This window comes from Pleurodeles waltl, chromosome 3_1 (assembly GCF_031143425.1).
Source record: "Pleurodeles waltl isolate 20211129_DDA chromosome 3_1, aPleWal1.hap1.20221129, whole genome shotgun sequence".
NCBI classification, from domain to species: domain Eukaryota; kingdom Metazoa; phylum Chordata; class Amphibia; order Caudata; family Salamandridae; genus Pleurodeles; species Pleurodeles waltl.
In genome coordinates, this window is record NC_090440.1 from 1989188654 (window position 1) to 1989206233 (window position 17580).

Below are 17580 nucleotides of genomic sequence, written 5' to 3' on the forward strand. Positions count from 1 at the left end.
CTATTTTTAATTCAGAAATTAAAATATCTTATTTCTGGCGCTACTGATTTATTTTTTTAATTTTTTTTAATGTCGTTTTGGTGTAATTTTATTTACAAAAATGTACTCTATTTGTCTACATTGGTTTAGGATTTTTCTTGTGTTTGATTTGAACTTTATTAATGTTTGAATGCTGCATAAATACTTTATACCTTTGCCTCTAATAAAAGGCTTACTGCCTTTATGCCAAGCTACCAGAAGGTTAAATATACGTGTATTTATTGACTCTTGTGGCTCACCCTGACAAGGATTGTGAGTTTTATTTGAAGTGGTTTCTTGCCTTCCTTAGCTGATAATTTCTTACACATATAGCGTTGAGCTAGGGCTGGTCAAGTTGCACTAGGTACAAGCTGCAACAGTTATGCTGTAGGCACTGCAATGACGAGCATTATTTCTTTGATCGACCCTCTTTTGATCACTGGCTGTGATCTTAACCAGAGCACCCAATCAAATTGCTAAAACTGCAGTGCCATCTTATAACATTTGATCACTAGTACAGTAGGCCAGATTCAGCCAGGTGGCTATGGTGAAAGGCTATGTAACTCTTCTGTGAGCAGTCCAATGACCAAAAGTACATGCTGTATGTAACCCTCTCGTCACGTGCTCTAACATGTGCTAAATTCCCTTCTGTAGTACTGTTGTTCTGGAGAGATTAACATGTTTTTGAAGGGGCACCGAGTGACAGCCTTTCCACTGAAGTTTAGATGTCTGCGTCTCCATGTTGTTTAGGGCCTTCCTCTTCCCAACAATTTATGAAGGGCTCCCTAGAATGTGGTAATTGTGCATGGTACACTGACGCTCAGTAACCCATAAAATTGTATTCCATAATTGGGATCAACATAACAAGTTTTACAGCATGTAACTGTGGGGACAGACACTTTATTACATAGATACACAGGGAGAAGAAGTTAACATGAATGTATGTGTGCAAACTATGTTATCTGGCAAAAAAATCTGGCTCTAGGTTATTGGACTCCATTATTACACTATGGATCCACTGTTTAGCAGGCAAAATTAAACGTTCCTAAGCTTTCTGAAATAAAGATGCAAGTCCCCAAGTCTGGCTTTCTCTAATCCATATTCCTTTGCATTTACAGTATGCAGCTCTCAGTGGATGTTCAGATCCCAGAATGCTTTGGTGGAGTGGAAGGTGAAGCGGTTTACATAGACACAGAAGGCAGCTTCATGGTAGAAAGAGTGGTGGACATTGCCACTGCCTGTGTTCAGCACTGCAGACTTATCGCGGAGTCCCACCAGCAGGAAGGTGTGCTCTTTGTTTCATTAATTGTTTGATAAAAACAAGAATAAAGTTTGTTTAGTGGTTGTGTAGGGTAGTAGGGTTAGAATAGTCAACTTGAAGATTTCCGAATGGGAGGGTAAGAACTCCTCTGGTATTGGCAGAGATAATTGTACAAGAGGTGACCACTGTGAACACACTGTGTTATCTTCTGCAACATTGAATCTTTCCCCTGCACCCTAACCTTTTAGTCCCTGCGTCACTCCTCACCCCTTCGTCCTTCAATGTGTACAATGTAAATGGTGGTTCTTGCACTCTAAAAGCAGTGCACCATTGTAGGAAGTTGGATCTGTATATACTATTTCAAAGTAAGAAATAGTGTGCACAGAGTCCAAGGGTTCCCCTTAGAGGTAAGATAGTGGCAAAAATAGATAATTCTAATGCTCTATTTTGTGGTAGTGTGGTCGAGCAGTAGGCTTATCAGAGGGTAGTGTTAAGCATTTGTTGTACACACACACACAGGCAATAAATGAGGAACACACACTCAAAGACTTACTCCAGCCCAATAGGTTTTTATATTGAAAAATATATTTTCTTAGTTTATTTTAAGAACCACATGTTCAAGATTTACAATTAATACTTTAAAAGTAAGGTAATTCACTTAGATACTTTAGGAACTTTGAATAAACACAATATCATGTACAGTCTTTGTAAAAATGGCAATAAGCTATTTCAAAAGTGGACACAGTGCAAAAATCAACAGTTCCTGGGGGAGGTAAGTATAGGTTAGTTTTGAAGGTAAGTAAAACACTTAGAAGTCTCAAAGTTGGGGCAGAGGCAGCCCACCATTGGGGGTTCAAGGCAACCCCAAAGTTACCACACCAGCAGCTCAGGGCCGGTCAGGTGCAGAGGTCAAAGTGGTGCCCAAAACACATAGGCTTCTGTGGAGAACAGGGGTGCCCCGGTTCCAGTCTGCCAGCAGGTAAGTACTTGCGTCCTCGGGGGGCAGACCAGGGGAGTTTTGTAGGGCGCCGGGGGGGACACAAGCAGGCACAGAAAGTACACCCTCAGCGGCACAGGGGCGGCCGGGTGCAGTGTGTCCCTATTCCTATTGGGGGAATCCTCCAAAACCAAGATGGAGGATTTCTAAAGGCAGGGGTCACCTCAGCTCAGGGCACCTTAGGGGCTGTCCTGACTTGTGGGTGACTCCTCCTTGTTTTTCTCATTATCTCCTCCAGCCTTGCTGCCAAAAGTAGTGGCTGTGTCCGGGGGGGCGGGCATCTCCACTAGCTGGAGTGCCCTGGGGTATTGTAACATGAAGCCTGAGCCTTTAAGGCTCACTGCTAGGTGTTACAGTTCCCGCAGGGGGGGGGTGTGAAGCACCTCCACCCAGTGCAGGCTTTGTTTCTGGCCTCCGAGATCACAAAGGCTCTCACCCCATGGGGTCAGAAACTTGTCTCAGTAGCAGGCTGGCACAGACCAGTCAGTCCTGCACTGGAGGATTGGGTAAAATACAGGGGGCATCTCTAAGATTCTCTCTGTGTGGATTTTGTAATAAATCCAGCACTGGCATCAGTGTGGGTTTATTATTCTGAGAAGTTTGATACCAAACTTCCCAGTATTCAGTGTATCCATTATTGAACTGTGTAGTTCGTTTTGAGAAACTCCCAGACCATATACTTAATATGGCCACACTGTACTTACAATGTCTAAGAATTGACTTGGACACATTAGGGGCATATTGCTCATGCAGCTATGCCCTTACCTGTGGTATAGTGCACCCTGCCTTAGGGCTCTAAGGCCTGCTAGAGGGGTGACCTATGCCATAGGCAGTATTGTGTGTTCATGGCATCCTGAGGGGGATGCCATGTAGACTTTGCCCTTTTCTCTCCACCAACACACACAATCTGCAGTGGCAGTGTGTGCATGTGTTAGGTGAGGGGTCCCTTAAGGTGGCACAACACATGCTGCAGCCCTTAGGGACCTTCCCTGGTCACAGGGCCCTTGGTACCACTGGTACCTTTTACAAGGGACTTATCCGTGTGCCAGGGGTGTGCCAGTTGTGGAAACAATGGTACATGCTTAGTGAAAGAACACTGGTGCTGGGGCCTGGTTAGCAGGGTCCCAGCACACTTCTTAATCAAGTCAGCATCAATATCAGGCACAAAGTGGGGGGGGGGTGTAACTGCAACAGGGAGCCATTTTCCTACAAATACATAAAACATTTTCTGCCTTTGACGTTGGCAAACTTCAAAGCAAAGTCTCAAGTCTTTGGCAAATCCTTCCTTGGCCAGGCCAGGCCCCAGACACACACCAGAGGGTTGGAGTCTTATTTGTGTGAGGGCAGGCACAGCCCTTTCAGGTGTGAGTGACCACTCCTCTCTCCTCTCCAGCTCAGATGGCCCATCAGGATATGCAGGCTACACCCCAGACCCCTTTGTGTCTAGTGGGAATTCACAACAGCCAACTGTCAAACTGACCCAGACGGGGAATCCGCAAACAAGCAGGGTCACAGAATGGTTTAAGCAAGTAAATGCCTGCTTTCTAAAACTAACTCACTAACAATCTATAAACCAACTTCACTAAAATATGTATTTTTAAATTGTGAGTTCAGAGACCCTAAACTCCATATTTCTATCTGCTCTCAAAGGGTAGTTGCACTTTAAAGTTATTTAAAGGCAGCCACCATGTTAACCTATCAGTGAGATAGGTCTTGCAACAGTGAAAACCGAATTTGTCAGTATTTCACTGTTAGAACATGTAACACACATCAGTACATGCCCTATCTTTAACACACACTGCACCCTGCTCATGGCGCTATCTAGGCCCTATCTTAGGGGTGCCTTAAATGTAGTAAAAGGGAAGGTTTAGGCCTGGCAAGTGTGTGAACTTGCCAAGTCAAATTGGCAGGTAAAACTGCACAAACAGACACTGCAGTGGCAGATTTGAACCATGTTTACAGGGCTACTAATGTGGGTGGCACAACCAGTGCTGCAGGCCCACTAGTAGCATTTGATTTACAGGCCCTGGGCACCTCTAGTGCACTTTACTAGGGACTTACCAGTAAATCAAATATGCCAATCATGGATAAACCAATCAACTGTACAGTTTCTATAGGGAGCACTTGCACTTTAGCACTGATTAGCAGTGGTAAAGTGCACAGAGACAATAAACCAGCAACAGCAGAGTCCAGTACACCATAAAAACAGGAGGTCAGAAGGCAAAAAGACAGCTGAGAGACGCTAAAAAGCTGCCAGGTCGAACAATGTCCTTTTCTCTTTGTGATTTGAAGTGATAGAATCACATATGAGTGTGAGGCAGTGTTATTGATGCTCTTTCACTTGTCATTTCCATTAGTAGCATGAATCTGAAAGAAACTGTATAAATGCTGTTTAATCTTTATCATTATTGCTACCAGGTCCATAGAAGACAGAGTACTAAAGATCTGGTTGATGGAGACCTAGGTTTAACAAAGTTGCTTTCTCTCCTTTATATGGTTCTATGGCCACTTGGCTGATTAATGCAGGGAGGCTAGGTCCTGAAGAAAGCCCCCTGATTAGGGCCACCATAAAGGCTGAAACATGTCAACAGTTCCCTAAAGGTTTCCATTTTATCTGTTTAACCATAAACACGAGGGATTCCAATTTTTGTCCACCAGGAGGTATTTCCAGCTGTTCCCCTCTGAACTACAATCATACCAACACCAGATAATCGAGGACCCTTTTACCACTTAGTGGCCAGTCTTTCTCCACTTGAGGAGCTTCCCTGCTGTTCAGGGTTGTAGCCCACACAAGCAGAATTTTCCACCAATGTGAGGAGGCTCCTGATGATGTTGCATGCCACTTCTGGGTGATGGAGAGCTTTCATCCTCAGCTGATAATCAGCTGATGCAAAGTATTCTTCAGCTCACAAGTGTTGCCAAGGGGATGTACACTTTACTGTTCTTGGCTTTGCTACACCGGCTAAAAGCTTGTGGCCTTCTAGAACGTTTTGAATTTGCCACTCTCATAGTCTTCTCTTTTTGGCTTTAACATGGATGGTATGGTTGACTGAAGTAAGAGTGAACTGGGGAAATTAAATTATGTGGGCCTTCAGAAGAAAAATGGCTGGTCCTTGCACAGGCCAAGATGGTGCTTAGATGACAAGCCCTCGTTGGAGGCACCTTCCCAGCCACACCTCTCCACTATCGCAGCGTGAAGAACCCTAGAACAAAAGTTGCAGTTGATAGAAGACCCGCATTCTTGATCGAGGTGACATTGACACAGTTGTTCCCCTGAAACGAAGATTGGGAGCACTGGCTATATTGAAGCAGCACATGAAGAATATGTATCCCACCAAAACTACGGAGGTGGGAGCACCTCGATCACTCCAAGGGGCAAAACATAAGGAGGCACAACTGCACGGTGCGCGAAGGCAGCAGTAAGCAACCATGAAGTGGCTGCGAAGATTTGTGATTTGGCAAAGGGATTGCACTGTACTTGTAAACAGCTGTTACCTTTAGATGCCAGGGGCTCAATGATAGCATATTTCCTTGGTAAGCGTAAAAGCTAGGGAGACATCAAGTGCAGCCGAGCCATCCCCTCAATGAGCACTCTGGAGTGTAGACGATGCAATACTGATCCCACAGGGCCTAAATGATCAACTCTTTGAATTGGTAATAACTAGAATAATGTTCCCGTGCCACCCTGCCTGTGAGAGGACAGTCTGACCATGAGCTAAATTGAAAAAAAGAAAAGCTCCACACAAAAAGGCCTTAGAGTGTTGGCAATGAAAACAGAAGCCCACGCAGGGACATCTTGGGAGTGTCGATACCCCAGGGATAAAGGAGACCATGTAGTGAGAAAAGCTGAGCTAGCCCCTCCCCCCCTTGACAAAGAGGATTTACAAATATACCCGAAGGAGCTTCATCACAAATTTGCAGGCACAGTGACAACATAAATAGAAATGTTGAAATCTGAAATGACAATCGTACTTGCCAATATAAATAAAGATGCTTCGGCTAATGGGGGTTAGAGCATCAACTAATTAAGAAGATGTAGCAATCTTGAGCCAGGGCATGAATAGTCGCAAGTAGTAGGCACTCATTTGGGAGAGGAACTACAGGAGCTCTGGGACCAGAGGACACATGCTATAGGTATAATGCCAGAATTCGTAATATAAAGGAAGCAGAAGAGAGACCTGGCATAGTACAATTCTGGATGGACTTATTCAGAGAAATCCTAAAGGAGGACCAAGCATTACCATCACGATTATTAGGGCCAACAGCAAAGGGGCACCTGGGAATTCACTGGAGATGGAACCTAGAGACATTACGGAAAAAACTGGCATATTACAATTCAAAGGCAAGATAGTGAGAGAAGCTAGAAAAGAGAAAGACTTCACTTTTAGGTGTTAACTGGTCTTTTTCCAGCATCCAACAAACTACATTGAATAAGCGTTGGTCATTAATACCTATTAGGGCAAAGCTTTGACCAAAGCAGGTCCGATAGAGATAGATGTTTCCAATCACATTCTCTTTTCAGCTAAACTGTCGTGATTCACACTGTTGAGGGGGGACGAGGAGCACTTGATGAAGGAGGCTGAGATACCCCTTCAACTTCACAGGAGCTACAGGAAGAAGGAAAATTCCAAAAAGATCGATTTGAGGGGGGGGGGGGGCGGGGGGGCAGGGCGGAAACAGATCATCACAGAGTAACATGCAAAACTTGAAATATCAGCCACACTGGAGAACCTTCAACAAAAACACAAAATAAAGTTAAGGAATCGAGTAGATTGTTAAATATGATAACGTTCAGTAGAGGGTGTTATATTATTGTCGTGTTAGTAAGGCACCTGTGAGGAGGCCACGCCGTACATTAACATACTAGGGATGAAGCTGTCCTGTACCTGAGGGAGAACGGAGGGGGATAAAAGTTGTGCATCGAAGAATGGCAGAAGATAGGGAAGAGAAACAAAAGAATAATAGTGGGATTGGTAACAGCCACACTCATAAACTTTTAGATCCACTGTGAGATTTCCCTCCTAGTATGTTAAGGGGCTATACTCCCTTAACAAGAGACAAACGATTTGGAGGACAGTCTAGGGTGAATACTCTGATCTTGGAAAATTACCTTTGTCAAATGAGACACTGCTCATACAAAGTAAGGTATACCCAACTAAATTTTGTACAACAACAAAATCAAAGAGAAGTAGGATCTTAATGGGCATAACCAAAGATTGTCAGTATAGCGTAGAGAAGCTTATGTGCGACTCAGAAGGAAGGCAGATTTGTGTACTTACAGGGCACCATGGGCGGGTTATGCCTAGTATTTATTTAATTACAGTATACTTGCAAGACATGCCCTGAATATGAGCCAGGAGGCCTTTCTACTAGCCATGATAAAAAAGGTGAAAAATTAGGCGATAGAAGAATTTGACGTTGTGACAAACGCAGCTGTGGACACATACCTACTGCTTATATATCTACAGGGAAATGTCTTGCAGGTTCAAAGAAAGAATCTGAAAGATAGGTCTTTTAGACATATGGAGATATGCCACATAGGTCCTTCACATGCATAGACCTACCCTGGGAATTAAAATATATTTCAGAGTCAACAAGGGACATTGACATTTTCCCAAATTGTGACCTCAGATCTATACGATGCTCTAACAATGGGTAGGTGAGTACAGAAATGAAACAACTGGAGATTCTATGAAAGTAACCTGCGCGACACGTTTATAGCACTGGAGTTGAAAGAAAATATTCAGAAACACTTTGAAGAAAATGAGATGAGACGTATCTCCAAATGTCCTCTAGGGTTCGTTAAGGCCATTTTCAGAGGAGTGTGTATAATGATAAGAGAAAAGCAAAGGAGAACCATTATACTAACCAAAGAGAAATTAGAGACATACCTTGGGGAGACAAAAAGAAACACAGAAAATTGAAGTCAGTTCTCGAGAAGGACCTTCCACAGAGGTTAACTGAACCACGTAGCCACGGCCAAATCTGAAAGAGTGTTCCTTTGCTTAAAGTAAAAATGTTATGAGAAGAGCAACAAAGAAATGAACGATGCAGCCAAACGAATATCCCACATGACCGATTCAGAGGGAGGTTTATTATATATTTTGAAAATGTTATGTGAAACTACATAACGGAGAACAGCTAGATTTGGTGAAAATAGAATACATCCTTAGAAGGGCTGTCATTCCACAACTGAGAGCAGCCAGTGGAGAGGCACTGAAAGCCTCAGTTTCGGCTACGGAAGTTATAGTGGTGATAAGGAGCTTAGAAGCTAATAAAACACTGCACCCAGATTGGTTAACTAATGAGGTGTATAAACACTTCTAAGAATGGCATACCCCACGACTGCTTAAAACTTTCACCTCCTACAGTCTCACACAACCCTCACTGATGGAAACCAATATTACACTAATTCCCAAAGCTTGCAAACCCCAAAACTCGGGCCCTATTACGAGTGTGATGGATGGGAAAGCTCGTCCACCAAACTCCTGACATGGTAGCTGCTGCCAACGCGGCTACCTCCCCTCCAGAGTTAAGTCTTCTGCTAGGTCGGTGGGCGCAAACCTGAGTTTCCGCCCGCTGGCCTAGTGGGAAACAGGCTACAGCATTGTCTCTGGCTCGTAATCGAGTCAGCGGCAATGCTGTAGCCTGTAGGGTGCACCAGCACCCTCACAATGTTGCAGACAGTGTACATTGCGATGGTGCTGACCAGGGGGGGCCCCTGCATTGACCATGCCAATTGCATGGGCAGTGTAAGCCCCCCCCTTTTGGGCCCTCTGCACCCGTTCTCAGCCATCCTTTGCCATGAAACCGCTGGTGGAGAATGAGGTCGTAATCTCCAGGGCAGGGTGCCCTGGGGGATTAGGACCACTGATATCTGAGATCCTGGCGGAGCTGTCTGTTCAACCGCCAGAGTTGTAATGTGTCAGTCGGTCCGCCGCATTGGCGACTGTCCAGACTGCCACCACGGGTTTGGTGGTCTATAGATCACCGCACTCGTAATCGTGCCCTCAGTGTGCCTCTTATAGACCTATTGCAGTGTTAAATTCTGATGCAAACATAGTTATTAAGAATGGTTCTATCATGTTACCCATATGCTATATTTGATCCACCCTGATCAATTGGGATTTATACCACACAGAGATACATATGAAAATATTTGGTGGGTTCTACACCTTATTTAGACCACCTTTGAGTAATCCTATGTCGAAGATTCGAAACTTGGAAAAAAATGTCAAAAGATCAGAAACTTAAGTCTTTCCACTGCCATTTTATACCACTACGACACAACCCGGAATTCACACCAGGGTGTTCAGGGGGGCAGCTTAACAGGTGGCACCGAGGAGAAAGTAGGATGTTAGAAGACTTGTTTTGAGGAGGCACAATTAAATATTTTGATGCCTGAAACATGAATTTCAGCTAGATGAAATGGAGTGTATGTGTTATTTTCAACAAAGGCATTTGGAAATGTCACCTGAGAATAAAATAGACACTAGGAATCCAACCACGTGGGAAAAGCTATCTCTTACTCAATCAACAACAACAAAAAAAGCTCAAAGATCTAAGCAACACTTGTGGAAGTGAGGTCATCACAGACATGGCCCTATGTCAGTACGTGGCAAACAGTATTAGGTTCTGATATTCCAGCACACAGATGGGAAAGGTTGTGGGGAGATAACCCAGCCATGTGATGAAATGTCCAAAATACACATATTGACTGCTGAAATGAGTATAGCTTGCATTCAGGCGGAATCCATTAATCATATCTAGTATTTGATGATATTTTGGAGTCGTATGTAGTAGCTGGAAGTGGGCTGAGCAGCATCAGATGGACGTGGTCAGCATGGCCTGTGTGGTAATTATACGTAGATGGAAGGAAGACAAGAGACATATGAACTGAAACTAAGATGTGGTTTTGGACCTGCTTGTATGATGCAACAACTAAGTCATAAATAACACATGCATTTACAACGACCAAGCCTGAACCACGCAAATATAGCACTGTAATTGAAATTACCTAAACCACGCAAACAAATATCTTGCATACCTTAAATACGAATATTACAAACATGGATTTTAAAAAGGGAGTTAATATAAAACACGAACATATATATATTTTTTCTAGTTTTGACATTTTGTGAAATAATGAAAATACAAAACAGCACTGCAAAAATATATATGTAATAGGAAAATGTCATGAAATATATTTAACAAATACGTTCACACACAGAATAGCGAGTTTTTTATAATCGTATTACAAAAGTAGCCCTTCTACTATTTCTACAACATCCTAGAATAATTTTTTCTCGGTAATGCCCAACATTCTATGGTTCAAACGTACATAAACAAATCACTTTCTAAAATATGCAAAATAAATGTTTTGTCATAAATTTACGTTTCGTTAAAAATGGTGTGAAAAACGTATTTTATATTAAATTATGGTGCACAACTAAAAAAAATATATAAACCGCCGTCCACCATTTTGTAGTCAGTGTCACACTGAATATGTTTCTGACAAGACGTATTTCGGAACAGAAAGGGGAGACATTCATTCTGTGGAGAACAGTGCCATCTAGTGACACAAAAAGGTAAACAAATGACTATTTCATAATAAGCAAAGAAAGTTTAATTAAAGAAAACGTAATGCACTATTTATAATTTTCTTTTCAGACTTAAATAAATTACTTAGGAGGTGACTTAATATTCAGTATACAGCATCTCAACAGTTAAAGGTAAATAATAAAAAGAGTAGATAACCTCAGTGAACATATAAAGCATATAATGGAGGATAAGTTTAACAATGTTGATGAGTAACTGGGGGCAAAATGACTGTTACGAGTCCCCTGGGAACGTACCTCAGAGCAGGTGACTGGTAGGCGAAATTGCTATTCCTACTCTACTGGGTACTTACCTCAAGGTAGGTGCTGTATAGTGACTGGGGGGTAAAATTACTATTCCGACTTAGTCGAGTACTTAACTCAGTGCAGGTGCTGGACAGTGACTAGAGGGCAAAATTACTATTCTTACTGCCCCGGGTACTTACCTCAGGGCAAGTGATGGACAGTGACTGGGGGCAAAATTAATATTCTTACTCCACTGGGTACTTACCTCAGGGCAGGTGCTGGACGGTGACTAGGGACCAAAATTGCTTTTCTCACTCTACCGAGTACTAACCTCAGGGAAGCTGCTGGAAAGTGATTAGGGGGCATATTTACTATTCTCACACCACCGGGTACTTACCTCCGATCAGATGCTGGACAGTGACTGGAGGACAAAATTACTTTTCCTACTTCGCCGGGTACTTACCTCTGAGGTAGGTGATGTACAGTGACTGATGCTTCAGGTGACAAAGAATATAGTGAAGCAGTTCTAACTTATTAGTTTGAAATGACCCTTTCAGAGCTTTCTGTGCAAAAAAACTGTAGATATTGAATCCAAGGACCTTCTCAAATCTTACAACAAAGCTTCTATACTACAAAGTAAGTGCATAGAAAAAAATAATGTGTTTGGAAACAAAATGGCCAAGCAATAATTTCCAATCTCATGCATTAACATTGCATTTCCCTCTTGTCATGTAGAAATTTAACATATCCAGCACTATTTGTTCCTTCATCTGGCAGTTTTCAACAAAAAGAATCAAATACTCCATACATCAGAAAAAACAAGAAGCACATCAATCTCAGGTAATTAAATCAAGAATTGAAATTCAAGACTTCAAACTGCAGAGTAAAAATACAACCAAATAAAATACAACATGAAGGGGGTCATTACGGGTTTGGCGGTCTGAGGGCTGTCATATTGGCGGTGGTGGTCGTACTGCCAACAAGCTGGTGGCGAAGACTGTATTCTGTTGGGAATACCGCCATGGTTATAATTTGGCAGTCAAACCACCTCCGAAACCTCCAGTACAATCAGGCTGCCATGGTCGATGGTAGCTACCTGCAGGCCGGTGGAGACCATGTTCCCGTCAGACATATTATGAGGTTGTACATCGCCAAGGTTTCCGCTGTGGTCGCACCACCATGGAAACCGTGGTGGAAACTAACAGTATAAAAGGAGACACTCACTTTCAGGAAGCCATACCTGTCTGGAGCTGCCATGGAACCAGAACTACACGTCTTCCCACTGTTCGTCCAGTGACTTTGGAACCAGCAATGATGACGACAACATCTGTGAGTACACACACTTACTTGTCACTGTTGCAAAATGTCAAAGTACACACACACACACAACATGCCAATCGGGAATGGGTGGCGAGGGCGACACACACATGTAACCTTACACACGCACACACACAGCCACATGGGTGAAACACACACCAACCCGCAGATACACAGCACCGGAACAGTTACACACAACACCACCAAAAGACACAACTATAACACAACCGCAACACCACAAAAGCATTGTCAAGCACCCACAATACACACCACCACTTGACAAATCATACATATAACACAACGTACCAACACCAGAGAACAAACACACAATCACACATCCAAGCAACGAGGCATACGTTATACCCCTCAAACACACATCACAACGGATTTGACATTCCAAGCTCCACGTACACTCTCGTGCACAAAGGCACACAACACTGCAAATACACATGTCAACACAAACACCAACACAATAAAATGTCCCCAGCATACACATGCTCATCACATAATAGACACCCATCACTGGGGGACAAATGCTATGCACACAACCACACATGCTGCCCAGACACAACTGGTAGCACAACCACCACTCACACACAACTTACACACAAACAAAATGAGCCAAGACTAAAACTGCCCTAAGAAAATAAAAGCAGGGCAAACATGTAACCTTTAAACCAACAACTGGTTGGCCCTGATATATATATGTGTGTATATATATATACACACACACACACACACAAAATTAAGGCCACAGACAACAGACAAGTGCAAATTACACAAATAGTACATGTACGTGCCCTTAACTTGATTCCTGAATGCCATGTAACCTCGATAGGTACAGGCATCAAAGGGGCGGCAGGCACCTCAGGGATTTTGGGAGGGGGGGCTTGATGGGGCTTAGGTTTGGTAGCGGTATCTTTGGGCTTCGGAGGAGGAGTTAGGTCGAGGCTTAGGGTATGGTTGGGAACTCATGGGAGAGGCAGACTTCTTGGTGGTGGTAGGGGCATGGTTACTTGCAGGGGAGGTGGTAGAGATGGAAGGGCTGGACTTGGGTAGAGACACAGAGCATTTTAGGGTCACACTGGGTGGGAGAGGAATTGGGAAAAAGTTCAGCTCCAAGAGGAAATCTTTCATTGACACAAGGGGAAGGTCATGGCAAAAGGGTTTGGGTGTGGAGGGAGAGGGAGTGGTTGTCTGAGGTGTTTTGGTGGATGTCTTGGGTGCATTTGTGTGTGAGGTATGTTTGTGGGTGCTGGGTGTCTGTTGGGTGGGTGAGTGTGGGCGTAAATGTGCCTTGGGTGGAGGGGGGGATGGAGGTGCTGGGAGATGCTGTGGTGAATAGGTGACTGTCTGTTGGGGTGGTGACTGCAGGCATGAGGGATGTGCTGCATGTAGGCTTGTCTGTGGTTGTGGTGCCTGCGGATGTGGTGACTGGGTTGGATGTCTGAGGGTCTGCTTTTCTACTGATTTTGGGTAGGATAGGTGGTGTGGCAGTATTGGTGAATGTTGGTGTGGTGACTGCATGTGTGTCAGGTGTAGTGTATGTGATGCTGGGGGTGGTGGGAGTGTCAGAGCAGGTAGTGACTGTTGATGTGTCTGCAGGTAGATGTTGCTTGTGTGCATGTCTGTGGTGGGTCTTGTGGTGCTTGTGTTTGTCAACGCTACCCTTGGATGTTGATGTGGATGCATGCTTGTCTGTTTGTGTGCTGTGTCTGGATTGGGGTAGAGGGATTTGGGTCTGGGAAGAGGAAGGTGGAGGGGGGATGGAAGACAAAGGGTGACTGGCTGCCGTCAGTGTGGAGGCCAGAGTCTAAAATGATCTCTGTTGGCCAGGCAGTGCACTGTGAATGCCCTTCAAGAACACATTACTCTGTTGTATCTGAGTTGAGGGCAGGAAGGCTGATAGGGGCAGAGGTGCCTGCGCAAAGGAGACGCCAACTCTCTTGGGTGAGCAAGCACGGTCAACTGGGTGGGGAGCTAAAGGGAGAGCAGTGGTAGAAAGGGGGATGGTGGACAAAGATGGTGCTGGTGTGGTCCGAGGTATGTCCGCCATAACCAGGGAGATTTATGAGGTTCTGGATCCAGTCTCCCCATGGCACTCCCCTCACCCACTGGGTCGCTTGCTGTCAGTGGTATCAGCTCTCTGGGTTCCATGGCCGGGAGCATCCCCACTCGCCCGTGCTCCATATCCTTTGCCTGCTGATGCTGATGCACAGAGAGAGAGAGGGAGGAAGAGATAGAGAGGGAGAGAGAGGGTCATCACATCCTTCACATACACACATTACAACATGCACAACTGTAGGTATACATCTCCTGGCTAGGAAATCCCAAATTGAAACCCACAGATCCTACATCATGTCAAAACATGTTACTTCTATCTACCCCATTTGTCATCTCTCTCACTGACATCATAATCCATGTAAGGTAGCACAACTGGAGCATCCCATCAAAACACCAGCAAATCTATGTCAGCATACTCATCATGCCCTGGCTAAAGCCGATATTTTGTCCTAATCCAGGTCATATTCTCCATAATCTTATCACTTTAAGGAAATGCAGTTGACTGATAACACCATATCATGCATATTCCGAATCTACACCTGACCAGTCCATGTCCATAAGTCATGTTCCATGCAAGTGAAGACAACACTAGTCACAAACGACACAGCAGCTGCCTTTCCAATCACACGCTCTGCTGATCCCCCTGTACATATATGAGACAATGGCTACAATCTCTGATGAAGAGACAACATGTGGCAGTCCCATACAGGTGCCATCACATTTTACATTCCATGTCTGGGGAACAGCTATGTCACTACATGAACCCAATCTTAGAGAAACAGCTGTAGTCACTATTCACAGATACTCCATATCATACCATAAATGCATGTAAAGCTACAGTGGCCTACCTAGCACACATGAGACACCCACTGACAATCACAGAGAGTATAGTTACAACACCTAAACAAAGGACAGCCTAATTCCTAATAGGGCACATTACATGCCAACTGACAAGCAGATACAGAGCCACAACATGAGTACACAAACATCACTCACAGCATTCCTGACTTGATTTCCATTAGCTAAATCCAGACTACCACATATTCCACTGAAAAAACATGTTCACATGATGTACACATGGACCTACATGACTGCCATTGCGCTGACAACATAACCCACAACAGCAGCACCTGTATGAGAAATAGTAGCACAGCTAAACCATGACATCTTGAAATATGAGGTGAGCCAAAACTAATTCCTGTCCAAACTGGCCACATCAGCTAGGCTAAGGGTAGCAATGATTGTCCCACCCAACAAGATCTGCCCCCAAGTAACCACTGTGACATGATGTAGGCAGCCAATTCCATATGTTGCAGTATTATTGGTAGGGCATTGGCACATATAGCATGGACATTGCACATTGCCAAAGGGTAGGACAGCCTGACCACTTACCTCCTCTAAAACAAAAAAACAAAGGCATTGGGATAAAAGTGATTTGGCCACATTTCAATGGCATGGAAATGCATGGTAAGGGCAAATAGACAAAATCAGACACACATAGTTGGATGTCCTTCCGTTACAACCTTCACTTTCCCCATAGTATGAACATGAAGGGACAATGGGGACACCTCCTCAAACCCATATGAACAGCCCAACTGGCCATACCTATTGACTGAATGAGATGCCATACTCACATAAAGTCAATACCTGTACCAGGACAAAAGGTAACTAGGCCCTGTACCAAATATGTCAAGCACTATGTAGTGAATACTGCTGATCTTTAGAGATGGGAGTGGTCTGACACATTTGAGCTACATATGCATATATTCAGAATAATGGACCTGGAAATACTAGATGGGTATGATGATACAGCAGCTTGTATACATATATATGGCTGGGTAGTGTCATACATATGGCACTGTCAATTGTGCATCTCCACATGCAGTCATAGATATTCCTTGACACAGGTAATCTAAACATACGCATGCGCAACCCTAAGGCCAGATCTCCATCTTTTAGTCAGGCAACTTGAGTACTATGTATTCCCAGTACTCAACATACATGTAGCACCTACTACAGTGTCACAGCTGCTAAAGTGTGACAGCAAACACCTAACTACTAGAGTGAAGTACATGGAGTGAGTCCGTACTTACACACTTGTGGCTGCTGTGCTGCCCTCGAACGCCCATCCACCTCTGGGTAGGCCACCACCAAAATGCAGGCCATTGGGGGGTCAGGGTCCGACAGACACTCCCGTCACTGGGAGGACATTCCTAGCTGGGCCCCGGCGGTCTTCTCTGCCTAGCGTCTCAGGTCCTCCCACCGCTTTCTGCAATAAGTGCTCCGCCGGCTGTGGACCTCCAGGGTCAGCACTTACTTGACGATGGCACGCCAAATCCCCTTCTTCTGATGGGCCTTCACGTTGCATGGATGACACAGAAAAAAAGGAGAAAGTCATGTACACATGTTCCATACCAAGAGGAGTGGTCAGTACACATCAGTCACAGCAAGTAGGCATACATACCCATTGTCTGCACACATACCTACATATTATGCCATCTGCATGCATCAACACCCTCACAGGTTCACATGCCCGATGCAGCATCACACAGAACACCTATCAGGCATAGCTAGGACATTGAACTCACCTGCTCCTATGGTGCCCCATATAGCTGTCCATACAGGGGTAAGACCTCCTCCACTAGCCTCTCAGGCTCTTCCGGGGTGAAGGCAGGGGTCCTATCACCTGCAGGCCATGGCATGATGGCTCCCAGAGACAGTACACAGCAGACAGCAGCTCACGGTGTGGAGGTCTTACTGACAACAGTGTCAGGAGTCAAGTGAGCAGTAGTGCAGAAGATGAGAGCCACAGCTGCTACGTACATGACCGTCACTGCCGGCGGACATCGCCATTGGGCCAAGTCCGCAAAAGGAACCAATGTTTACCAATGGCAAGTTACACAGTGGTTGCGACCACCTGCCGCCATGACGACATCCGGCGGCAAACTTAGGTCACTTCCACCTGTCCAGTACAGTAGGTCAGATGCCTGCCATTTTAGGCCGTCCTTGGCTGTTGACACCAGTGAGGAACCCAACCACACCAGGGGAACTCCATTACAATGAGGCCCACTGGAGAACAA

General features: G+C 44.6%; 1 protein-coding gene across 1 annotated transcript in view; it reads left to right on the forward strand.

Annotated features, from left to right (window-relative positions):
* Positions 1-17580, forward strand: part of RAD51C (RAD51 paralog C) — a 417313-nt gene that overhangs the window by 173433 nt on the left and 226300 nt on the right. The window contains exon 3 of the mRNA XM_069226398.1: positions 1137-1303. Coding sequence (XP_069082499.1) covers positions 1137-1303 — 167 coding nt within the window. The remainder of the gene's footprint in view (positions 1-1136; positions 1304-17580) is intronic.